The sequence below is a fragment of the Balaenoptera musculus genome, chromosome 20, assembly GCF_009873245.2.
Source record: "Balaenoptera musculus isolate JJ_BM4_2016_0621 chromosome 20, mBalMus1.pri.v3, whole genome shotgun sequence".
NCBI lineage: Eukaryota > Metazoa > Chordata > Mammalia > Artiodactyla > Balaenopteridae > Balaenoptera > Balaenoptera musculus.
Genome location: NC_045804.1, coordinates 36,831,834 through 36,857,150, shown reverse-complemented (window position 1 = coordinate 36,857,150; position 25,317 = coordinate 36,831,834). Strand labels below are relative to the sequence as shown.

The window sequence follows — 25,317 nt, the reverse complement described above, 5'->3', positions numbered from 1 at the left end:
TGTATGTGTACCTAGGGCTGTTTTTAGGCCTTTTCTTTAACGAGTTAAAGATGTTATGCAATTAACAAATAATGTTTTAATGTTTATATTATTTTTATTAAATTTTATTTGCCTATAATGTATACATCAGTAGTATAATGCATGATGGAAAATTCATGATTTATAAAATGGTACATAATGAAACTACCCTCACCTTAGTCCCCAGGGTAGCCAACAAATCTGTGCATAGACATGCAACTATACATCTGTTTCTCTCTTAAAGATTTTTCCACATCAGTACATCACAGCGCCTCCTCATTCTTTCGTATTCTACTCTGGATATGTTATTCACCTATGCCACTACTTAACCGTGTCCACTGAATGGAAAACAAACACTATTTCTTCCTTTACTCACACTCATAATACTTAAGATGCCAGATGTGTGGGTTTTCCTACACCAAGCAATGCTGCAATATTCTGCAGACACCAACTGTGTGTCCTACAGTTCAGTTCAGTCTGACACTATCCATCTGATCCCACAAGTTAAGGGCTCAGTCTCATGGTGCTGCCCCCACTTCAGATGCCAACTGCATCTCCCAGGTTGTCACCTACTCTTTGGACTGGCTGACTATAAGTCAGCATTCCCACAATCACCACCTCAGTTTTGATACTTTGCTAGAACAGCTCACAGAACTCAGGGAAATGTGTTTACTGGTTTATCATATAATAAAGATATAGATGAACAGCTGGATGAAGAGACATCAGGAAAGTCCAGAAGGGTTCCAAGTGTAGGAGGTTCTGTCCCCATGGATTTGGGTTGTACCACCCCTCCCAGCACATGAGTCTGTTCACCAGTCTGGCAGCTCTCCAAAGCCCACAGTTCAGGGATTTTCATGGAGGCTTCATTATATAGGCATGATCAATTATTAACTTAATCTCCAGCTTCTTCTCCCAGGAGGAAGGTGGTGGTGTTACCGAACTCAGGTTCTGCTGGTCGCCGCCGGAAAGCCAATATTCAAGAGGTGAGAGTGTTGGTTGGAAAGGAAGAGTTGCTTTATTCAGGAAGTCAGCAATCTAGGGAGAAGACGGACTGGTGTCCAAAAATCAACTTTGAAGATTCTGCTTGACCATGAAAGTTTTTAAAGGGAGAATCATTTGGGGAAGAGGGATCAGACTTCCCATGTGCAGACTTTCTTCTGATTGGTCGATGGTGAGGTAACAGAGCCGTGTTCAAGGAATCTTGTGCTCAGCCTTAAGTATCCATTCTCCACCCGAGTGGGGGCCATAGTTCCTACAGAACTCAAAGATATTGTTATATTCCTTGAGGAGGAACCAGGACCCTGCCCCACAGCTGCACTATCGTTTCTTGACTGCTCCCCCTTTGTTTCTGCTTTCCCTCCCCTTCCCTGATAAGCAGCAGTTTGAAACTGCCCTTTGGAACTCAGGGAAGGTCAGGAGGCTGAATGAAGCCTATTTCCTACAAACAAGAAATGGGGGACACGGAAAGGATTTGTACCAGATATGTATCAGAGGACATGTATCAGATTGTTATGTACACCCCTTGGGGAGGAACTAGGACTTCTTTCACTGAACTATTGTTTCTTGACTGCTTTTCCACTGTTCCTGAATTCCCTCACTTCCCTTAATATCATTAATTACTGAGACCTGTTCAAGGGCAAGCTTCGTGACCAGGCTTAGATCACAAAATGGCTTAGGCCAAAATAGCTTCTCTTATGTCAAGAAAGCCAGGCCTGGTTCTCTTTCTCCAAGGACCCCCTACCCTATCTGCTTACAGTTCTTCTTTATATCTTCTCTTTTTTGAGATTTTCTGTTTTTCCATTCATGTCGAGTGTTCACAGTTGCTTGCAAGAGCATTTGTATAATATAGCTTTAAAGTGTCAGATATTATTCTTTGTCATTTAGGTATTGGCACCTGTTAATTGTTTTTTTCATGCAAATTGAGGTTTTCCTGGTTCTTTGTATACCATGTAATTTTGGATTCTATCCTAGACATCTGAATATTATGACAATCTTATTTAGCTCTTATGGAGATCATTGTTTTAATAGGTAGTCAATCTGGTTAATTCATGCTGTTGCAGGAAAGAAAGTGGGGCACAAGAGGATGGTCCCGTCCCGTCCCAGGTCTCAGGCAAGTCCCTGGGATGGCTGCTGAGTGTGGGTTCTTGGCTTCGTGCAGGAAATAATTCAAGAGCGAGGCATAGTAAAGTGAAAGAAGGCTTATGCAGGGAGATACACACTGAATGTGGGTCATCTCAGAAGGCCAGAGGCTTAAGGGTGTGGGGTTGTCAGTTTTTATAGTGGTGGGTAATTTCATAGGTGAGTGAGTGGGAGGATTATTCCAACTATTTTGGGGAAGGGGCGGGGATTTCCAGGGATTGGGCCACTGCCCATTGTTTGGCCTTTTATGGTGGGCCTTGGAACTGTCATGGCGCCTGTGGGTGTGTCATTTAGCTTGCTGACGTATTACAATGAGCATATACTGAGGCTCAAGGTTTAGCGGAAGTCAATCATCTGCCATCTTGGACCTAGTTTGTGCTAACCAGTTTATGTCACATCCTCAATGGCTGTCATTCTTTAAAAGGTTGTGCCCTGCCCCCTTCCTGTCTCAATGCCACATATTCCAACGCACCTTCTGTGGTCTGTGGTTTCAATATCAGTTCATTTTCCAAATCCTTTGCCATTGTGTAATTTGATCTGTCCCTTGTGTTCATCACCCAGTAGCTAGTTGGGGACCTGGGCAGTTACCTATCTGCCAGTTAAGTTCTCAAAGTCTTTAATATGCTGATTAGGATCAGATTCATGCCTAATGTACTCAGTGGGGTCGCTTTCCTGAGCTCCTCCCTCTCTACAGTCTCCATGGTACTTTCCCTTTCTTTGGGGTTCTTTTTCAGGCAGAAAGCTGAGGCTTCAGGAACCATGCACTTCTATCACTTTGCCTGAATTTGGGACTAAACGGCTTAACATCTTTGAGTTTTGGTCCCCACCTGTAAAATGCAGATAATACTACTACAATGGCAGGTATATAGTGCTAAATAAATGTTTGTAAATGTTTCCTAATATTAAAATTTTAGCTTCTCAAAACTGTTACTACATATTCAGTTTTCACTGATTTAAAGCAATCTTTATCCAGGTTTATGTATATGAGGGGAAGATAAATTATGCCGTGGCCATCATTAAAACAGCTGATGAAACTAATTTTTGGTCTTTGTTAATAGTTTTACTTTCTGGTATCTTTAATTACAAATACCAGCTCCAAATTGTAGGATAAATTACTGGGGTTCTGACATGTAATTTTTCCTGTTAGTGAGCAGAGTCTTATGGAGAATAGAAATGAAACAAATAATCCCTTCTGTTAAAGAGTTTACATTTTAGCTAAATAGACAATGGAATTATAATCATGCAGAAATATATAATCATGCACAAAACAGTTACAAAGTAGTACTAATGTGTCAAAGATAAAGGGTAACCATACTTCATGGTTTGCCGGGGACAGTCCTACTTTACCTTATTTTTTTGGTTTAATTATTAATAGAGCCTCATTTCATGAAGGTTTCCTAGGTAGGATGACAAATTACATGGCCACTTTATAAATACTAGTTTCAGGAGAATGACAAAGCAAAAAAATTATCACTGTATTTTCAGAAAGTTTGCTGGGCCTGAGAATGAGCAGAGTGGGCTAAAGAGATCTGTGGGTTAGGGTGAAGGGACCCAAGATAGTAAACAAATACATAGAATTTCAAATAGAAATGTGGGAAATGGTGTTTTAGAAACCACAGTTATCTAGTAATATGCAGGGCAGACAAATGGCAGGCCAGGTGTTGTAATTAAATAGATGTGAGGTGATATAACCTTGGATTATGTTGGTTTTGCAATTCTGAAGTTTAGAATTATAATTTTTAGGCTATTACCACAAATGGTAGTGTTCAAAAGTTTCAGCCTGATGAATGCACAAGAGAATGTCCATGGAGTGAGTAATTAATGTATTTTTACCTCACAATTAGAGGATTTTAGAGAAATGTAATTTTTTTTTTTTTTAAAGAATAGTCTTTTTTTTTTTTTTAATTTATTTATTTTATGGCTGTGTGTTGGGTCTTTGTTTCTGTGCGAGGGCTTTCTCTAGTTGCAGCAAGCGGAGGCCACTCTTCATCGCGGTGCGCGGGCCTCTCGCTATCTCGGCCTCTCTTGTTGTGGAGCACAGGCTCCAGACGCGCAGGCTCAGTAATTGTGGCTCACGGGCCTAGTTGCTCGGCGGCATGTGGGATCTTCCTAGACCAGGGCTCGAACCCGTGTCCCCTGCATTGGCAGGCAGATTCTCAACCACTGCGCCACCAGGGAAGCCCGAGAAATGTAATTTTTTAATAGACATTTTCTAGAGCAGTTTCAGGTTCACAGCAAAATTAGAGCAGAAGGTACAGATTTCCCATATACGGCCTGCCTTAACACATATACAATCACCCTTGCTATCAACATCCCCAACCAGAGTGATACAATTGAACAACTGATGAACTTACACTTGATGATGATTTTTTTTTTTTAAAGTACTCGAACTGTGTTTTTACTTTTTTTTAATTTATTTTTTATTTATTTATTTTTGGCTGTGTTGGGTCTTCGTTTCTGTGCGAGGGCTTTCTCTAGCTGCGGCAAGTGGAGGCCACTCTTCATTGCGGTGCGCGGGCCTCTCACTATCGCGGACTCTCTTCTTGCGGAGCACAGGCTCCAGACGCACAGGCTCAGTAGTTGTGGCTCACGGGCCTAGTTGCTCTGCGGCATGTGGGATCTTCCCAGACTAGGGCTCGAACCCGTGTCCCCTGCATTAGCAGGCAGATTCTCAACCACTGCGCCACCAGGGAAGCCCGATGATGATTTTTTTACCTCTTTGTTTTCCTTTTTTCTTTTCTTTTCTTTTCTTTTTTTTTTTGGCACGGCCTGCAGGATCTTAGTTCCCCCACCAGTGATTGAACCCCTGCCCTCAGCAGTGAAAGTGTGGAGTCCTAACCATTGGACCGCCAGGGAATTCCCTCTTTGTTTTTCCTTATGCTTGACTGACAATTAAAATATTAATGTTCACCACAGCTCTGTGTGAAATCAGATGATTTCACCACTGCTTAAATCATGTGATTACTGTCCAAGTGTTTTTGGTGGCCAAAACAAGTGAGGCAATGGCTTGTTTGAGGCTAAAAAAAGAATCCTAATCCTACCAAACAAAAAGAGGGGAGAAAGTATAAACTGACCTTGACATTTGGTTTGCATATGGATAGGTCTCTGACAAATCTCTGGGAACTGGGAACTTTTGTTTTTGATTTGCATGGCCACCGGAGAGGCAGCTTTAGTAATCAGTGATTTATTACAATAGGCCATTATAGCAGCTGGAAGAACAAGGACTCTAGCTTGAAGTTACTCTCACACTGAAAATGAGTTTCCTAGCTGGGACTGCTCAATCCCAAGAACAGATTGTGAAAAGGTTCCCCACGTCCCAATAATCTGAAGTGACTCATCAGCTGCCAATATGTACTAAGCACCCACAATTCACGTCCATTCAAAACATGATCACCACAAATTCTATTTTCTCCCTATTTGAAGGCTGATGAGAGAATCGAACACCATCTTTGTGGAGAAAAAACGGAGTATAGCTGGGGTGTTTTTGTTTTGTTTTGTTTTGTTTTTCGGTTTACTGCAGCACTTTTACTTCCTCACAATGGCACACTGCTGGGGCCTAATATTCTCACATGACAGTAGAAAACCAAAATCTGTTGTCATCTCTTCAAGAATTGAGAATTGCGTGCAAAAACCTTACATAAGTTAAAAGGATGAATAAATTTACAGGTGTGAATGCAAACTGTTTTCCAACTCAAGGCAAGTAATAACATATGGTGTTCTGGCAGGAAAACTTCGATAAGAAAGGAAAGCAGGTCCTAAGGTTCAGACCTTCTCAACCCGGTAAGACTGGCAAGTTAGTAATTAGAATGAGTTAATTTGTACAAATTTCTAACTGGTTCTGAGAATTTTAAATTTATTTACACCTCATAAGAATCCCACCTGTGGAATTGTGAGGCTTGTGCTCGGTTTGGCAGCACATATACTAAAATTGGAATGACACAGAGAAGATTAGCATGGCCCTTGCACAGGATTACATGCAAATTCAGGAAACATTCCATATTTTTCAGTTATCGAATTTGTATCTTTGTGTATACAATGTCTTTGCAAAGATTAAATAGTATAAAATATGATGTAAATAGTACCAACATTAAACTTTGCAAAATTTTAAAACTTGAAAAAAAAAACCCTGCTGGGACTTCCCTGGTAGTGCAGTGGTTAAGAGTCCACCTGCCAATGCAGGGGACATGGGTTCGAGCCCTGGTCCGGAAAGATTCCACATGCTGCGGAGCAACTAAGCCTGTGCAACACAACTCCTGAGCCTGCGCTCTAGAGCCCGTGAGCCGCAACTACTGAGCCCACATGCCGCAACTACTGAAGCCCGTGCGCCTAGAGCCCGTGCTCTGCAACAAGAGAAGCCACTGCAATGAGAAGCCCGCGCACTGCAACGAAGAGTAGTCCCCGCTCACCACAACTAGAGAAAGCTCTCGCGCAGCAACGGAGACACAGTGCAGCCATAAATAAATAAATAAATTAATTAATTAATTAATTTTTAAAAATCCTGGGAATTCCCTGGCAGGTCCAGTTGTTGGGACTCTGTGCTTCCACTGCAGGGGGCACAGGTTTGATGGCTGGTCTGGAACTAAGATCCTGCATGCCATGACGTGGCCAAATAAATAAATAAATAAATAAATAAAATAAACAACATAAAACACAACCTCCTATCAAAACATCACATTAATAAAAAAAAATTCTATGAGGCTAATAATTTTTTTTTTTTTACAATTTACAAAGGATGAAACCAGGGCACAGAAATTCACCCCCACTAAAAAATGTATAACTTCCAACAGGGTTCATCCTATCTGTAAACGTCATCACTCAGTTGCTCAAGCCCAAAGCATAGGCATCATTCCTGATTCTCTCATTTCCTTCTAACCCACATGCAACCCATTATCAAGTTCTTTTAGTTCTGTCTTCCAAAGTATTCTGAAATTGATTACTTTTCACCTCTGCTGCTTCACTTCTAGGCCCAGTTCTAGACAGCTCTCCCATCTGGTCTAGTGAAATAGCCTCCCTACTTGACCCACTGTTTCCACTCTTGTCCCCTCCCTAATGACAGTTTATTCTGTTTAGTAGATAGAACGATCTTTTAGAAATATAAGTTTGATCATGACACTTCCTAGCTGAAAGTCCTCCAATAGAGTCCCACCCTAGAATAAAACTAAAAGTCCTTATAATTCTATACACTATACTTCATTTGGCCACTGCCTACCTCTCCTAATTAGTTTGCTATCATTTTCAATTGAATCTACTTTATTTAACAATACTGTTTTTCTCATTCTTCTTCAAAATTCATTCCTTTCTTAAGGCCATTGTACCTGTTGTTTCTTTTATCCTGACTGCTTTTCCCTCAGAGCAGCTTTCTTACTACTTCATTGAAGTCTTTGTTCAAATGCCATCTCCTGAGAGGCCTTCCCTGACCACACTACCTAAAATAAGCCAGCTCTGACCTCTATTTATTTGGCTTATTTTTTTTTCCATACCATTTTACACTACTTGAATTTCTCTGTTTGTGTGTTTATTTCTGTCTTCCCACCAGAATGCAAATTCTCTGGCTGAGGACAAGCACATTGGTTGATTTGTTTATTGCTGTATCTCCAGAGCCTAGAACATGCCTGACACTTAGTAGGCATTCAAATATTTTTTGAATGAATGAATTTGTGTTTATGATTTTTGTTTCCTTGCTTCTTCCATAACTTTGTAGAGGAATAGTGAAAGAGTTATGGAATTTAACAATGCATGTAAAACAGCTATTTAAACTGAAAAACCTTATACAAATGCTGGTTATCCCACTTGTGAGTATTACCTGTTGGTCTCCTCTGGATTTTCTCTTTATTCCTGCTCTGGGTCAGGGACAACATGAGAGTAATAATTATTTAATTCAAGTAAGTCTGAATTTTGAAATATCTGTTGTGTTCAGGGTAGTTAGGTATAAAGCCTTAGTCTATTAATGCCTAGGAGGAGTTTAACTTTCTAGTGGGAGAAAATGAGACATGCATTAGAGAAATAACCAAAAAACATTTCAAAGACAGCAAGGAAATAAGCCAGTGATAGCAATAAGAACAAAGGGAATTCAAAATACTGGAAAGATTTTTCCATTACTGGGTTTAATGTAGGAAGCAAATCTTAAAAGACCGACAGTGCTGGGAATTTGTGTAGTGGAAGAACATGAATGTCCAAACATTAGCCTGATAAATATCACTTTGGGTGTCCTTTTTATGGGCACTAATTGAGCGTACAAGCAAATGGGTGGTTTCTTGGCTATATCTATACCTATATCATCATCTATCTGTCCAGCACCTGATTAACTGCATATTTCTGGTGAGGTAGTTTCTCTACTAAATTTTTCCCTCCTTCACAGTGCTAAAACCTTTTAAAAGTTTTTACTGCTGTATCAGCCACTTTGTTACAAACCCCATGCCTATTAATAAGCCATATTTTCATGGGATTGTCAAGAGTATTAAATTTGATAGTACTTATGAAGTGCTTAAGTCTGTGTTGAGCGTTCCTTCAATAGAACAATAAATATTATTATATAAGAAATGTAACCGACGGAGTGACACCAGAGCGATCTCAATATGTTCCTTACGGGAAGTGTAAACAGGTAGGAAGGAGTCAGGTGTGGTCCACAAACCTAGGTCAAACTGACAACAATACCAGCCGCACCCCTCATTCAGATCACCACCCGGGCTCCAGGGCAGCCCACCAGCGCTAGCCAGCCTAGGCTCCCGGAAGGTAAACACATTGAAAAGGGCGGGGCAGAAGGCGCGTTCGGGATGGCTGACTGGCCAGCTAAAAGTGATTGGCAGCTGCCATGTCCACGTGCTTTGAGCTTCGAACCAGCTGTCGCGAGAATTCGATGTAAACAGACCGGTCTCCGTGTGGTACGACTCCCAGCCTGAGACACCCAAGTGACGTGCACAGGCTTCTGCGGCATGATGCTTTTTGACAAGGCCACGAAGGGGCTGTGTGCAAAGGAAAACAGACATGTTTGTAACTCCTCCCTACCTGGCCTACCTTCGCAACCGAACCTGACACCTCGGCTTCACCCGAACTTACATACTGTTGTGTTTTCCCTCGAGCCCCAGCGGATTGGATCACTTCGGGAGGCGGGTCCGCCTCTTTGCTACTTGCTGGTTGGCAAAGCTGACCTCTAAGGGCGGTGCCCAGCCGCGGCCAGTTTGCTTCTAGGATTGGCTAGAAAGGTAGTTCCGCTGAGGCGTGGTAGGAAGTGGTAACCGTCAATCACGAGGGGAGACTCCAAACAGTGAGTCTTGAGCTGGAGAGCAGCGTTTACCGGCGGGGCGGCCGGTGAGAGGGCTGGTGGTGCTGCGGCTTTGAGGAGGCTTGGCGAGGACGTGGGACGAGCAGCGTGAGGGGAGAGGGCTTGGCTGGTAGGAATTCGACGAGGTAGAGCTGTGGAGATCGGAGGGGGAGGGGAGGGAGGGCAAGGGGCCAGAGGGCGGCCGGGGACAGCGGTGGCTCAGCGTTGGAGGTGAAATGGGTAACGCCGTGCTGATGTCTTTCAGGAGAGTGGGGCCTGAGGGGCTGGCGAGGGTCGTCCTCAGGAGACAGGGCCCTTAAAGACCGTTCTTGGGAGCCTGTGTTTCGAGGAATAAAGGGTGGAATGGAAATGAAAGGGCTCAGGGGCTGGAGGTGAAGATACCCACTGAGGAAGGGGTATCTGGGCTAGTTGGGGCACAGCGTGGTTTGGTTGTAGCAGATGGGACTCATCAGTTTGCGATTTTCAAACTTATTTTCAAATAAGGTGATAGAATGCTCCCTGCTTAGAAGAGATGGTTTTAGGGGCTTTCAAGATTAGTTCCAGGCTGTGGGCTTTCCTGAGCCGTGTAAGAGATCTTTAATATTGCTGTCTCTTTTAACCTTAACCACATACAGTCCATGCTTTTAAAACCTCCCCAGTGATTCAGGTGCTTATTAGACATTCAAGGACCAGGATTCAGTGATGAGACTGGAAGGGCTTCTAATGTCATATACGTTTTTATTACTTATTTAGACTCTGGTGATTAGGTTACAGTAGCAGAGGTTACAAATATGGTTACAAATTAGGTTACAAATATGATTTTGATAGTCTTGTTAAATTGTGACTGTGCAGTCTTTTAAAAAAAAAAATATATATATTTGACGTATAAATTACATGAGTTTCAGGTGTACAACATAATGATTCGACATTTGTATATACTGCGAAATATCACCACAATAAGACTAGTTAACATCCATCAGAATACGTAGGCCATTTTACTCCTATTTTCCCAACACTCTTAGTTGGAAGGTAGTACCTCACTGTTCCATTTGGTCTTAAAATATTATACCATGTATATTTTTATTATCTCAATATAAGATTTCAGTAAATTCTTTAATTTCTTTAATTTGGCTCACAAAGTTAGGATATTTGTTTTTATAAAGTGATCCTGTGTTAGACTTTCCATCCCTTCCTAGTTTATGTTAATAGTAGATCAGGGACTTCCCTGGTGGTGCAGTGGTTAAGAATCCACCTGCCAATGCAGGGGACACAGGTTCAAGCCCTGGTCCGGGAAGATCCCACATGCCGTGGAGCAACTAAGCCCGTGCTGCACAACTACTGAGCCTATGTTCTAGATCCCGCAAGGCACAACTAGTGAGCCTGCGTGCCACAAATACTGAAGCCCGCGCACCTAGAGCCCGTGCTCTGCGACACGGAGAAGAGAAGCCACCGCAATGAGAGGCCTGCGCGCTTCTAGTGAAGAGTAGCCCCTGCTCGCCGCAACTAGAGAAAGCCCGAGTGCAGCAACGAAGACCCGATGCAGCCAAAAATAAATAAAACAAACAAACAAAAACAATAAAAAAGCAGTAGATCAAAGGGTCCTGCACGGGTCTTAACTAGTTTTGTGGTTCTGCGGCTTGGTCCAAATAAGAAAACCTCATAGTAGTTTGAAAAATCTTTTATCTACTTCTTCCTCTTCTGCACTCCCCTCTTTTAGGTGTAATAGGAATTGCTGGGAAATTTTCCTGCATTTTAGGACCTAACATTTAGGTATTTGTGACAAGGGGTCTCTAGTGAGCAACCATGTATCTTTCTCCCGACCCCCAACAATAATGATCCATTATTTTCTGTCTTTTCGTTCTGGAAACAGGTTTTGTGAATGAAGCAATGGCTACAGATTCCCCCAGAAGACCCAGTCGTTGTACTGGTGGAGTCGTGGTTCGCCCTCAGGCTGTCACGTAAGCAAATTTCAGATAAGCCTGATAGGTAAAGGAAAGATTACTCAGAATAGTAACTAACATTTAGGTTTCCTTTCTAAGCAGTACTTACTTTTGTAAAATCTGTTTAATTTTGGCTTTACAACATGATAAACATCGTTGCCGAGGCCAAATAAAAGCAATAATTGGAGGGTCAGTTTGATGTATTTAGCACATTTATAGAGTACTTGAAAAGCACTGTTATTTTATCCTTGAGTACTGCTTTTTCAAACCTCAGGTTTAACAATTAGTGGGTCATTAAATCGGTTTAGTGGACCAGGACCATTATTCAAAAAATGAAATAGAAGATAGTAGAAAATATAGTTGGGAGTTAGTATTGTGTTCTGACACGCACATAGATAATATTCATTCATATCTATGTATATGTTTACTAGATTGTGATGTATCACTCTAGGTCTCAGTCAGAAAGTTTCAAAGTGAATGTCATAAAGAGTACATTTCTGTATTTTAAGCATGTTTTTGACAAAGCATGGCTATACTTTGCAGGAGCTTATAATCTAATGTTTTTTTTTTCTTTTTTTCTTTGGCTGCGTCGGGTCTTAGTTGCGGCACATGGGATCTTTTGTTGCGGCGTGGGGGCTTCTGCCTAGTTGTGGCGTGTGGGCTCTAGAGTGCACATGGGCTTAGTTGCCCCACGGCATGTGGGATCTCAGTTCCCTGACCAGGGATCGAACTGGCGTCTCGTGCATTGGAAGGCGGATTCTTAACCACTGGACCACCAGGGAAGTCCCTAATGTAGTTTTAAGATGTGTATACTTGCAAGCACTCTAATGAATAAAAAAGATGCCAGCAAAACAGCATGGGAATTTAGAGGGAATATTTTGTTTTTTAAATTAATTATTTTATTTATTTATTTATTTATTTATGGCTGCATTGGGTCTTCTTTGCTGTGTGCAGGCTTTCTCTAGTTGTGGTGAGTGGGGGCTACTCTTCGTTGCGGTGCGCGGGCTTCTCATTGTGGTGGCTTCTGTGTTGCAGAGCATGGGCTCTAGGCGCGTGGGCTTCAGCAGTTGTGGCACGCGGGCTCAGTAGCTGTGGCAGACGGGCTTAGTTGCTCCGCGGCATGTGGGACCTTCCCGGACCAGGGCTCGAACCCATGTCCCCTGCATTGGCAGGCGGATTCTTAACCACTGCGCCACCAGGGAAGTCCCTATTATTTTTTTAAAATTTTGATTGGAGGTACTATTTTAGTGGGAGTATTTTAGTATTTTAGATCTGAAAAGGTTTCATTAAGAAGCTAACATTTGGGGGGCTTCCCTGGTGGTGCAAGTGGTTGAGAATCCGCCTGCCAATGAAGGGGACACGGGTTCGAGCCCTGGTCTGGGAAGATCCCACATGCCGCGGAGCGGCTGGGCCCGTGAGCCACAACTACTGAGCCTGCGCGTCTGGAGCCTGTGCTCCGCAACAAGAGAGGCCGCGATAGTGAGAGGCCCGCGCACCGCGATGAAGAGTGGCCCCCACTTGCCGCAACTAGAGAAAGCCCTCGCACAGAAACGAAGACCCAACACAGCCAAAAATAAATAAATAAATAAATAAAAATTAAAAAAAAAAAAAAAAAAAAAGAAGCTAACATTTGGACTTCCCTGGTGGCGCAGTGGTTAAGAATCCGCCTGCCAACGCGGGGGACATGGGTTCGAGCCCTGGTCCGGGAAGGTCCCACATGCCACAGAGCAACTAAGCCCGTTTGCCACAGCTACTGAGCCTGCGCTCTAGAGCCTGCGCTCTAGAGCCTGCGCTCTAGAGCCTGTGAGCCACATATATTGAAGTCCACGTGCCTAGAGCCCGTGCTCCGCAACAAGAGAAGCTACCGCAACGAGAAGCCCACGCACCACAACGAAGAGTAGCCCCTGCTCGCCACAACTAGAGAAAGCCCGCACACAGCAACAAAGACCCAATGAAGCCAAAAATAAATAAATAAAATTTGAAAAAGCTAACATTTATAGTGTACTTTAAGGGCTGAATACAATTTGGGCAATTAGAATCAAGGGCACATTTTCGGCAAAGGCAGTGGAGTAAGCAGAGGTGGGAAAGGCAAGCTATTTTCATAAATGAAATCTAGGGAAGTTGACCTGTTTAAAGGAGGTTGGGGTGGACAATTAAGACCCTTGAATACCTGGCTAAGGAGATAAAGTTTGTTTTCTGTCTTTCAAAGTGTTCATAAGGGAATTGTAGCATTTTGGATTATTTCCCTTGAGCAGTTTAGCATGTTACATAAAATTGCCTTCTTAGACTAACAAAAAATATATGTATAGTATGATATTTCACCGTTATACTTGCTTTTTTTTCCCTCCTGCTTTTCCCAGGGCTATATATTTCTTTGCTAACTGTGGACCATGGCAACAGGCTAAGCATATTATTAGCTATGAGTTAGGTACTGTTGCAATCTTCATTTTACAGATGAGGAAACCAAAGCAGAGAGGGAAAAATTTTCCTTGGTAACATCCAAGAAGGGAAACCTGGATCAAACCCAGGCAGTTTGTCTCCAGAGTCTGTGTGCTTATGCACTATTCTCTGCTGCCTCACCATATGGTATTCCACATATATTGCTTTTTGTTATGCAATACATAATTTTAGTGTTTTTTGAAGTTCTTTAATTTATTCAGTATTCTTTTAACAAGTAATGCTTGAGCATCTACTCTGTGCCTAAGTACTGGCTTATAGATTCTGGAGATATAAGGTAAATATGAAAGATGGATTCCTTTCTGTAATAGAGTTTGCATTCTAGTGGGGGACACAGTAAATAAGTAATTACAGGCTCTGATCAGTGCCTGGTGTGCTATGATAGAGAACAGCATTGGGGAGTATGATTTAAGGCCGTCAGGGAAGGCCTCTCTGAGGAGGTAACACTTAGGCTGGAGATCTAAAGGGCAGGGAAGAATTTGCGAAGGGATCCATGCAGAAAAAAAGCTGGTGTAAAGGTCTTGATTCAAAGAAGAGCCTGGTGTAGTCTAAGAATTGAAGTTGCATGTGACTGAAGCAGAGTAAGTTACGAGAGTGGGAGAAAAATGAGGTTGGAGGGGCAGGCCTAATCAAATTTTTTTTTTAAGGCCTACTCAGTTTTTGTCGGTATTAAGGCATATTGCCTTTTAAAAAAATAGGATTTAGGGTAACTCACATTATTTTCTTCAAATGTAATTTTTCACATTTCTCTGGAATGAATTTGATTTGGTATATATTTTGAAGAAAAATTTTTTCCCTCCATTTGCTGATCTCCATATATTTCCCATTTAAAATATCTTAGTGTCCTTAATAGTTCTTCACTTTCATGCATTTTGATATTTTCCCATACCTTATCCACACCAAAAGTTCTGTGAGGGCTGTTTAATAACTCCTCCTAATGCCTGCACCTGCAGCAAAATATAGATTCATTTTGCTAGATACAAGTAAGGGACTAGGTTCTTAACCAGGTTAAAGAGAAGGTCACTAAATACTGAGTCCTCAGCAACAGTTTTTCTTGCTCTAACTAGGGCATTCTTCTGCCCTGACTCAAGAGGACGGTCCTGCTTTAGCCAAGTCTTCTGTCAGCACTCCTTCAAATACGAGTTAAAAGTTCTATCTGTATCAAAGTAAGAGAGCGTGCAGCCATAAAAAAGAAGCAAATATTGCTATATGCAGCAACATGGATGGACCTAGAGTGAAGTAAGCCAGGCAGAGAGAGACAGATGTTATATGATGTCACTTACATGTGGAATCTAAAGAAGAATACAAATGAACGTTTATATTTCAAAACAGAAACAGAGTTACAGACATGGAAAACAAACTTATGGTTACCAAAGGGGAAAGAGAGAGGGAGGGATAAATTAGGAGTATGGTATTAACAGATACTACTATATATAAAATACGTAAACAACATGGATTTACTGTATAGCACAGGGAACTATATTTAATATCTGGTAATAACCTATAATGGAAAAGAATCAGAAAAAAATATATAACTGAATTACTTTGCTGTACACCTGAAACTAACACAATAATGGAAATCAACTGTACTTCAATTAAAAAAAATTGGAGCATGACTTTTTAAATTTTTATTTATTTTTATTTTACTTTTAAAAATTTTAATTTATTTTTGGCTGCGTTGGGTCTTCATTGCTGCGCGCGGGCTTTTCTCTAGTTGTAGCAAGTGGGGAATACTCTTCGTTGTGGTGCGCGTGCTTCTCATTGCAGTGGCTTCTCTAGTTGCGGAGCATGGATTCTAGGTGCGCGGGCTTCAGTAGTTGTGGCTCGTGGGCTGTAGAGTGGAGGCTCAGTAGTTGTGGCGCATGGGCTTAGTTGCTCCACAGCATGTGGGAGCTTCCCGGACAAGGGCTCGAACCCGTGTTCCCTGCACTGGCAGGCGGATTCTTAACCACTGCGCCACCAGGGAAGTCCCTAAAAAAAAAAATGGAGCATGACTTTTAAGAAGAGATAATGTTTGGGAATTCCTTGGTGGTCCAGTGGTTAGGACTCCATGCTTCCACTGCAGGGGGCGGGGGTTCAATCCCTGGTTGGGGAACTAAGATCCCACAAGCCCCATGGCGCGGCCAAAAAAAAAAAAAACAGAAAAGAAAAGATAATGTTTAAAAATTTTAAAATCTCCTTTGCATTTAATAACATATTCAAAGAAATTAAGAAAGCAGGTTAGCAGAATTATCAGACGATGAGAGTTGTTTTTTCTATTTTTTTGGAATTGTGAATAACTTTATTAGGGCTTGTAGAAAGAGCTTTTCCATGTTTCATATTAAGCTGTCATGATAAATTTTATCCATTTCACCCTTTTTCAGGGAGCAGTCCTACATGGAAAGTGTCGTGACTTTTCTGCAGGATGTTGTGCCCCAGGTAAGTGTCTGTGTGGTTTCAGAAATAGTAGGCTTTACTCTTGGCCAGGGAAGCTCTGAAATATTCTGTTCCCTAAACTTGACACCAGTATCGTCAACTTTAGAAAGACTTTTGATGTTTTAGCATCCCGAACATTGGTAGGGTAGAACCATACTTGCTGTTATTGTTAGATGTGCCTTAGTTTTGTGCTGACGGTGGCATAATTATTATTCCTCAGCCCTTGCTTTACTAAGAGGAATCAAGGTGCGATATTAGCTGAGAGATGGGGCTTGGAACTGTCTATTTGGGTTCTTTTTCCAAAATCTTTCTCTTGTCCTAGTTAAATGTTGCCTGTTGGAAGTGAAATAAGCAATATATGCTTTGCATTTGGTTAACTAGATACTATATTAACTAAATACTACACTGAGGTCAAATCTGTATCACTTTCCTATTGAGCAGTAGTTTTATGCCAATTATAGCTTGCCTTGTTACTCTAACTTATAAGAGAGTAAGCCCTTTACTGTTCCCTCTATGTAAATGTGAGAATAAAGAGTGAGAGGAACCCTCCTGGGATCACCTCTAGCACACCGTCTCCCAGACTTAAATTAACATAGGTGTCGCTTGGCACACTTGTTAAAAATAATAATTTCCAGGCCCGTCTCCCAGTGAGTTTGACTCAGGGGAATTAAGGTGGCATCCAGTAACTTGTGTCGCTAGGAAGAATCTCAGGTGATTCTTGTGAAACAATATCTTTGGGAAACACTGTTTAGTGGAACTACTGAAGGGAAAGGTTTCTGTGTTTTCTCCTGTGATTATGTCTGACTGCTGTGTTCTGAGTGTTCTGACTGCTGTGGTATCTATAATTGCACTGTTCAGAAAGAACACTCATGGATCCAGTGTCCCAGCTTTATGAGAAGGTCCTACCTAGAAAAGTCTAAAATCCAGATTTCAGTTGTATTAATAAATTGTATTCATCAAATAAGGGAAAGTATCAAGGCATGTTTGGTATTCCATTATTATGTTCGGTCAACTTTAATGAAAATAGGCCACAATGACAAGGTCTGTGGGGCATGTAAGGAAAAGCAAATGCTTTCTTTTCTTGAGGAACTTGGTTAAGAAGGGAAGTCAAATGGCTTGAAGCAGTCAGGGGTAATAGCAACATATCACTAAGTGTTGCACTTGATAGTACAGACTGAATATGTAATTGCTAAGGGAATGCACAGCAAAGAAAGCGTGAAAGAGTCAAGTTCCAAAGGACATTGGAAGTAGCGTTAGTGGAAATGAATGGCAAGGTTGGGAATCTGATGGTAAAGGAAACGGCCCAACTGGATATGGTAGGCAGCAGCGTTGCCGTGGCTGTGGAGAATCTTGTACTCTGTACAGTACAGGCTTAGAGAACAATCGGGCCGAAATCCAACTTGGTCTTCTACAAACTGCACCTTTCTCTTAAGCCCTGAGCCCTGACGTGAGGCTAGTTCCAAGGAAGGGGCATTTAAAAATATTGGTAATTTGCCTGCTGTAGAGTGCCCCTTTATCAGATTTTTACAAAGGCACCTTTTGTGCTAATGGAAACCCTGCGTAGCAAGCAGTTTTTGTTGGCTGGAGGAGAGAGGCTGCAGTCAGAGGCTTTGAGGGAATAGTTGGAGAGTTTGCTAGAGAAACAAGAATACTAGGTTGAGCAATAGATTGAAAATAGGGGGCTGCTAAAACTGATAGGGTAAAAACGCCAGAAGGTGGAAGATTAACTTAGTTTTCATGAGGATTATACATTAGAAAGGGGATAATCCATGCAATTGACTGTGAAGACTGGGATCAGAGTTAAGTCACTTCAGAAGTGAAGTTGTAGTCCCGGATCTAAGAATTAGAATACTCATTTAAGAAATTTATGTTAGGTAAGTCATTATTCTAGTGACTGTGGAAAGAAAGCAAAAATTCAGGCACTACCGGTCAGGTGCTGTGTTAAGTTGGGGGATACTCAGTGCCTGTCCTTAAGGCTTCATGGTCTAGTGTAGCAGTCAGGCACACTCTTTCTGTAAAGGGCCAGAGAAGCTTTGCAATTCATACAATGTTAATTTTTGCTTTTTAATTTTTATTTTTGGCTGCGTGGGATCTTTGTTGCCGTGCGCGGGCTTTCTCTATTTGCAGCAAACAGGGGCTACTCTTTGTTGCAGTGTGTGGGCTTCTTATTGCGGTGGCTTCTCTTGTTGTGGAGCACGGGCTCTAGGCACGCAGGCTTCAGTAGTTGTGGCACTCGGGCTCAGTAGTTGTGGCACTCGGGCTCAGTAGTTGTGGCTCGTGGGCTCCGGAGTGCAGGCTCAGTAGTTGTGGCTCACGGGCTTAGTTGTTCCGCGGCATGTGGGATCTTCCTGGACCACGACTTGAACCTGTGTCCCCTGCATTGGCAGGCGGATTCTTAACCACGGCGCCACCAGGGAAGTCCCTCATACAATGTTTGTTGTAACTACGCAGCCCTGCTTTTTATGTAAAAGAAAGGGTGTGGCTGTGTTAAAATAAAACTTTATTTATGAACACGGGTCGTGGGTGACCCATGGTCTCCTTTTCTCCACATTTAATCCGTAATCCCCCATTGGCAATTTGTGGTCAGACATTTGGAAAATGATACATTTTTGCTGATGTTATGTTCCAACTCCTGCCCTATTCTGGGAATTATCAAATTCATGGAGCTTAGAAATTATTCTCTGGGTCTCCAGATATGCCTAAAAGGGAGAAAATGTGTTGTTAGACTGGTATCAGCTTCTTCAGCTGTCATAAATAGAGTGAGTTCCTACTGTGTCACTGACGCAGATGTCACTGACAGCTGGTAGAAGCCCTAACTGTGCCGTTTGATATAATAATTGTACTTCTGAAAATTTATTTTAAAAAAATTCAGCAAAGAAAAAAGTTAAAGCTCAGAACTTTTCATTTCAGTGAGAAATTTTGACATTTTTCAGTGTGAAAAATTGTAGCCTGCCCAAATGTCAGTAGCAGTCAAGCAAATTGTGATATGTGGTCCCTATAGAATAATTTGCTGTGATTAAAAATTATACTTTTGACAAATAGCACACAATGGAAGTTACTTTCTCTCCAGTGAAAAAATAAAACACAACATATTATAGTGATTGTTGCTGTGTTTTTTAAAATTGAACAATAACTTTGCGCTTATGAACGTGTATATGCATTAGAAACTAGATAAGAAATAAAAGGAGAGATAAATCCTGTACTCAGTAATGGGGTGGAAGTTTCAACTGTAAATAAGAGAGCTAGAGCAGTTGGATCTTGGTTGGAGAAGGAGGGCTAAAAATCAGTGCTGGGGGGAGAAATAACAAACTTTTGTGTGGCAGCGCACTGACCTCCAGTAAGATAGCAAATAAACCTGGATGGGCACTGGGTGAGTCTGTGCTTCACTGACAGTAAAATACCTAAACATGAGCAAAGGATATCATAGAAAGCTGAGAGGCAAAATGACATGATGTCATATGCCTTCTTGATGCCAATCTGCAGGAAGGCACACAAGAAGCAACCGTCTTCAGTCAACTTCACAGAATTTTTTCAAAAATGCTTAGTAAAGAACACTGTGTCTGCTAAGGAGAGAGGAAAACTTGAAGACATAGCAAAAGTATGCAGGCCTCCTTATGAAAGTCTTGTTTCCCCCTGAAGGGGAAAGAAAAAAGTTTAAGAATCTCTATTCACTGAAAGGCCTCTTTTAACCTTGTTTCGTGCTGCATATCGGCCAGAAATCAAAGGAGAACACCGTGCAAATGTTGCAGAGGAATTGGGAGAATGTTGAGTAATGCAGGTGATTATCAGCCTTATAATAAATCTGCTAAATGGAAGAAGATATTGTATATGTTATAGCTTTACCAGATTAAGGGAGAGCCTGACATAGGAAAAAAAGAGGTGGTCCTAAATGCAATGTGGTATCCTGGATTGGGTCCTGTAGCAGAGAAAGGACATTAGTGGAAAAACTGCTGAAATCCAAATAAAGTCTGGGGCTTTAATTAGTGGTAATGCACTGGCGTTAGTCTCATAGCTTTGGCAAATGTACCATGGTAGGGTAAGATTTGATTAGGTTAGATTGTTAACAGTAGGGGAAACTGGCTGAGGAGTATATGAGAACTCTGTACTCTTTAGTAATCTAAAATTATTCCCAAATGAGAAGTTTATATTAAAAAGGAGAATTTTCAGGAATGAAGAGAGCAAGACCAAGGAAGAACAGGAAGAATATGAGGATGAGATGGTTGAAGATAAAGTAGATTAATTAGTTGGTTCTAGTGCAGGTTTTCCTTTTCTCCAAAGGAATTAACTGCCCTATACACAACTTGTTTTTTTAAACAATTGAAATCATAAGGATGTGTAAGATAACTTTTTTTTTTCTTTTTGCATAGTAAACCTACTATTAGAGTAACGCTGTCTTTTAGTAATATTTTCAGTGGCTGTTAACCTTGTGCAGTAAAGAAAAAGGGCTGTAAAACTGCATGGAAATTTAAAGCAAGTTGTGTATAACACAGATTATATATGGGATAATGGTTTTTGAATGCTTTTGATCCAGCTTATATTAAATAACTGTTCTGTGAACTGAAGACCACTTTATAACTGAAAACGTTGCAGCTTTTTGTTGACATTCTAAGTGCTTGCAAGTGTATACAATCTAGAAAATCTAGACAGTTTTAAATAAAAACATTTGATTTGAGGAGAGATGACTCCCTTTGAATATTGATGGGTACCGTTGATACTTTTCCTGTGACTTCACAGCAGTTCATGCTTATCTTTGTGACCCTTGCAGGCTTGCAAGAAAGCTAATAGTTTGGGTCCAGAGGCCAGATAAGAGACTGAAAAAGTAATACGTTTTTTTCTACCCCCAACCCTGGCCATGCTCTCCACCCGGAACTGGTGGTTAGCAGAAAGTAATGCTCTTGACAATTCCAGGCAGAGTGTAATTGCCTGATCATAAACACCTGGGAACTAAGTAGATCTGGGTGGTAGTTTGGTGTATTTCTTCAGCTTTATTTGTTGACCAGTATAGGAGATTAGTTTTTTGAGTACCTTTGAATTAGAGTGATGCTTCCTAATAGACTATGATCATTGTATTTTAGGTTTCTGTAATTCTTAGGCTAAAAACCCTTTTCTGACCAAGGTTATCAGACTCCTGGGTAACTTTCTTTAAAAATAAAAATATTGCAAAATGTGCTAGTTCTCAAGATGTAGGATTGGTGAGGTTGGAGGGGGATAGGGTTGGCCTTATTTAAGTTACTTTTTGTTTTGAACATCAGTAATATTTGAGCTGTAAAACATTTTCATTCAAGTGTTTCTGTTTACTATGCAGGCTTACAGTGGAACACCTCTAACAGAAGAAAAGGAGAAAATAGTCTGGGTCAGATTTGAAAATGCAGATTTAAATGGTATGGTTTTAACTTTTGGGGGGCATATGAAATCAGTGTTTGTTTGAGGTTGACCTGATTCCAAAAAAAGAACCCTTACTTTTCGTCAGATAACTTTTTCTTTAAGTGACTTTTTAAGTTTTCAAAATAAATTTATTTTTAATTTAAAAAGTAACATATTCAACTACAGAAACTTGATTAGAACTAATATTGTATTGTACAAGTCTTAGAGTCACTGTAACATGTAGTGCCTAGCCTTAAACTTCAAGTCCAAGTGAGATAACAATTTCTTAGAAAAGAAGTTTTTGTAATTCCAGTTTGGTTACTTGTATAGGATTTATAACTGCAAAATAATCATTAGCGTTGAACTTTTTAGACTTTAAAATTATTTTTCTGAGCAGAATGTGTGCCAGTTCAAGGCCTGTTTGTTCTCAGATACCTTCCATTTCATTGCTCCTTCCTGCTCCCTCTTGCAAGGGGACTGCTGCTTGTCTGTTTCCCAGGCTGCCATGTCTGTTTTCCTCTGGCTGAGTTTGGGAGGCACTGGTGGGTAATTGAAAGGGAGGATGGGAGAAAGGGAAGAGTATTATTCCCTCTCCCTCTCTGTCAGCAGCTGCATTTCCTCCCTGGTTTTCACTTCACCTCGGCAGCTCCACTGGGGTTCCAGTTTCTGCCAGGTGACTCCAGCGCCCTGCCCTCCTCCCTGTCTCCCTAGGGTAGGGGTGGTGATGGCTGCCCGCCATTGCTAATCCAGTAGGTTGCCTCACAGTTCCTTTTTTGGCTTCTTAGCTATTCTGTCATCTGTGTAACGAGTTGTCTGTATTAAATTCCCAATTATGAATACACTGAGTTGTTTTCACTTGGACCTTGATGGATACCATACTCTTGAGTCTTAGTCTCCTCTGAGACTTTTAAAATACCGTATTTTCCTTTAAAAGCTACGGTCCAGGATGCGAGAGGCTAAGTGTCACTTCTGCAAATAGGTTTCTTTTGAATTTTGGATTCTCTGTCAGCTGGTTTGTTCAAATGACAACTTGTGCCCTCTGTGGAGAATAACACATTCATTTGTATAGGTGATTATTTATGATATATAAACTTTTCCTACACTATTTCTCTTTGAAAGCTTATTCTATTTAAAATTTCCTTTCTTTTTATGACTGTCGAATTTCCTTGTTTACTAGTATATTCTTCTTTTCTTTCTTCCTTTTCCTTCTTTATTAATAACTATTTAAGTGTCGGTCATCTTTTGTTTTCTATCACCAATTCCTCATGAATTCATACTCTTTTCCCTCCTGGAAGTATATTTGCTTTGTAGATGTCAGAATGTATTAGAGGACTTTCTTGATTTAATAACAAAGAAAATGTGGTCATGGTCTTGAAAATATTAGCCAGATAATAGCAAAAACTTGTACAGCATATGCAAAATGTTAAAAATAATTTAAAAATCACAAAATTGGGGAATTTCCTGGCTGTCCAGTGGTTAGGACTCCATGCTCTCACTGCTGAGGGCCTGGGTTCAATCCCTGGTTAGGGAACTAAAATCCCATAAGCCATGCAGCATGGCCAAAAAAAAAAAAACCACAAAGTTATCTTTAAAAAAATGTCATCAAAATAATCTTTAGGCAAGGTTTTATTGTTTTGTTTTGTTTTTAAACAACAAATAAGACTTGCTGGTGTAATAAAGCTCTATAAAGCATTTGCTTTATTGAAGTAAAATGCATCTACATCTGGAAATGTAGATGGAAACTGCTTATTTGGTACTTTGTGTTCTGTTGAACTTATAATGATTGTCCTTAATTTAGTATCCCATATCCCTGTTGACTTATTAAAGGTTTAAGTTTATACATCTTCCTGTTAAATACTTAAGCACGCTCACGTGTCCTTTGGTCTCTCCTTTCTATATCATATTGATAGTGTATGAAATTTTGTCCTGGTTTTTCAAGGATATACTTTTTATTATCTCTAGCCCTAGGGGGTGTGTGTGCATGTGTGCATGTGTATGTGTATAGTTGTGTTTGTTTTAAGGCAATAGTAAATATTACCAAGCTATTTGATCCTCCTTAACTTCCCCAATCTCTCATAACATTTCTTTTTTTTTTGGTCATGCGGTGCGGCATGCAGGATCTTAGTTCCCCGACCAGGGATCGAACCTGTGCCCCCTGCGTTGGGAGCATCGAGTCTTAACCATTGGACCTTCAGGGAAGTCCCTCTTAGAACATTTCTTGAATTTGTCTCTTATTTGTGTTCTTTCTTCAGGAATGTTTTATTTAGGTGTTTGTGTGGCAGACCTTCTGAGATATAATTGAAAGAAAATTTGGCTGTGGGAAAGAAAAAGTAGGGTTCATTGGCTGCAAGTCCAACATCTCCCTGAAGAAAGCTAACAAGGACTAACTTTTCCATTGCATTAGAGATTCTTGATCAGCCAGTCTGCCCTTCCCTGGTTGTGCCTGCTGCAGCTAGGATGCAATTCCTTGTTCATTGCCTTTGTCTTTCATGATATCCTAAGGGAGACAGTGGAGGGGATTCTTCTGATTGCAGCCATATTAGCTTAGCAGGCTGCTTCTTTGTAGAGCAGTTATGAGTACCCAGAGATTGTATTAGGTATTTAGGCTTCTCTTTGCTAGACTGGGAGGTTTTCTGGCAAAACAATTTAGAAGTCTTTTACCTGTCTGTAGATTTAAGTTACTTTATCGTATTAATGAAACTCTATTGGCTATTAATTTAAAACTTGCAGTGTTCGAATTGAACTCTGCTCTGGTGATTGCTTTCTGTTTATTCCAACAGGCCTGAGAGCTCTGCTTTTCTGCTTGAAATTATAAAGTGGTGCCAGTTGGCCCCTTACCTCCAGGCTGCAGCCCATTTGATTATGGGCTTGTCATGCTTGGGGGTGGAGTAGGTAACAACTTTTACAGGAGTACTTCTAAGGAACCTGGCTTATTGAGATTCTCCAGTCCTGGATCCTTCTAGGTATCTGCATTCCTAATCAATGTACTGACTTTGGTTTGGTGTTAGGTAGAGACTACTACTTTTGGAGTTTATTAGAAAGTGAGATTAAGGCCCTTTGTATCATGGTCATTGTTCTGTTTTTGCTGTCAGGCAGCCTTATTTATACCTAAGATTGTTTTTCTTAAGGCACTGTACTGAAAAAGGTATAAGAAGTAGCCAAAGCAGGTTATTTATGTATTTATTTATTTTTAATTAATTAATTAATTAATTTTTGGCTGCGTTGGGCTTTCTCTAGTTCCCATGAGCGGGGGCTACTCTTTGTTGAGGTGCGCTGGCTTGTCTTGTTGCGGAGCACGGGCTCTAGGCGCACAGGCTTCAGCAGTTGTGGCATGCGGGCTCAGTAGTTGTGGCTTGCGGGCTGTAGAGCTCAGGCTCAGTAGTTGTGATGCACGGGCTTAGTTGCTCCACGGCATGTGGGATCTTCCCGGACCAGGGCTTGAACCCATGTCCGCTTCGTTGGCAGGTGGATTCTTAACCACTGCGCCACCAGGGGAGTCCCTATTTTTGTTTTTCTGTTTGTTTGTTTTGGGATTTTAGTTCCCTGACCAGGGATCAAACCCCAGGCCCTTGGCAGTGAGAGCACGGAGCACGGAGTCCTAACCACTGGACCACCAGGGAATTCCCCATTATTTGTATTTTAAAAAGAGCAGTCTGACTGAAATATGGAGTTTGGTAGGCAGTGGTGGAGGCAGGAAGCCACTCAGGCTTTTGCAGTAGATGT

At 41.2% G+C, this 25,317-nt stretch overlaps 1 protein-coding gene and 1 non-coding gene across 2 annotated transcripts in view; both read left to right on the top strand.

Moving 5' to 3' along the window:
• Nucleotides 1-6,055: 6,055 nt before the first annotated feature.
• LOC118887622 lies at nt 6,056-6,161 on the top strand. Its single transcript, XR_005018096.1, has one exon. It is a non-coding gene; the product is annotated as a U6 spliceosomal RNA (small nuclear RNA).
• A 2,769-nt stretch (nt 6,162-8,930) lies between these two features.
• The window catches only part of BCAS3 (BCAS3 microtubule associated cell migration factor), a 572,763-nt gene continuing 556,376 nt past the window's right edge, over nt 8,931-25,317 (top strand). Inside the window, 5 exon segments of the mRNA XM_036838162.1 lie at nt 8,931-9,038; nt 9,473-9,548; nt 11,289-11,376; nt 16,179-16,233; nt 21,536-21,611. Of these exon segments, the coding sequence (XP_036694057.1) occupies nt 8,931-9,038; nt 9,473-9,548; nt 11,289-11,376; nt 16,179-16,233; nt 21,536-21,611 (403 nt within the window).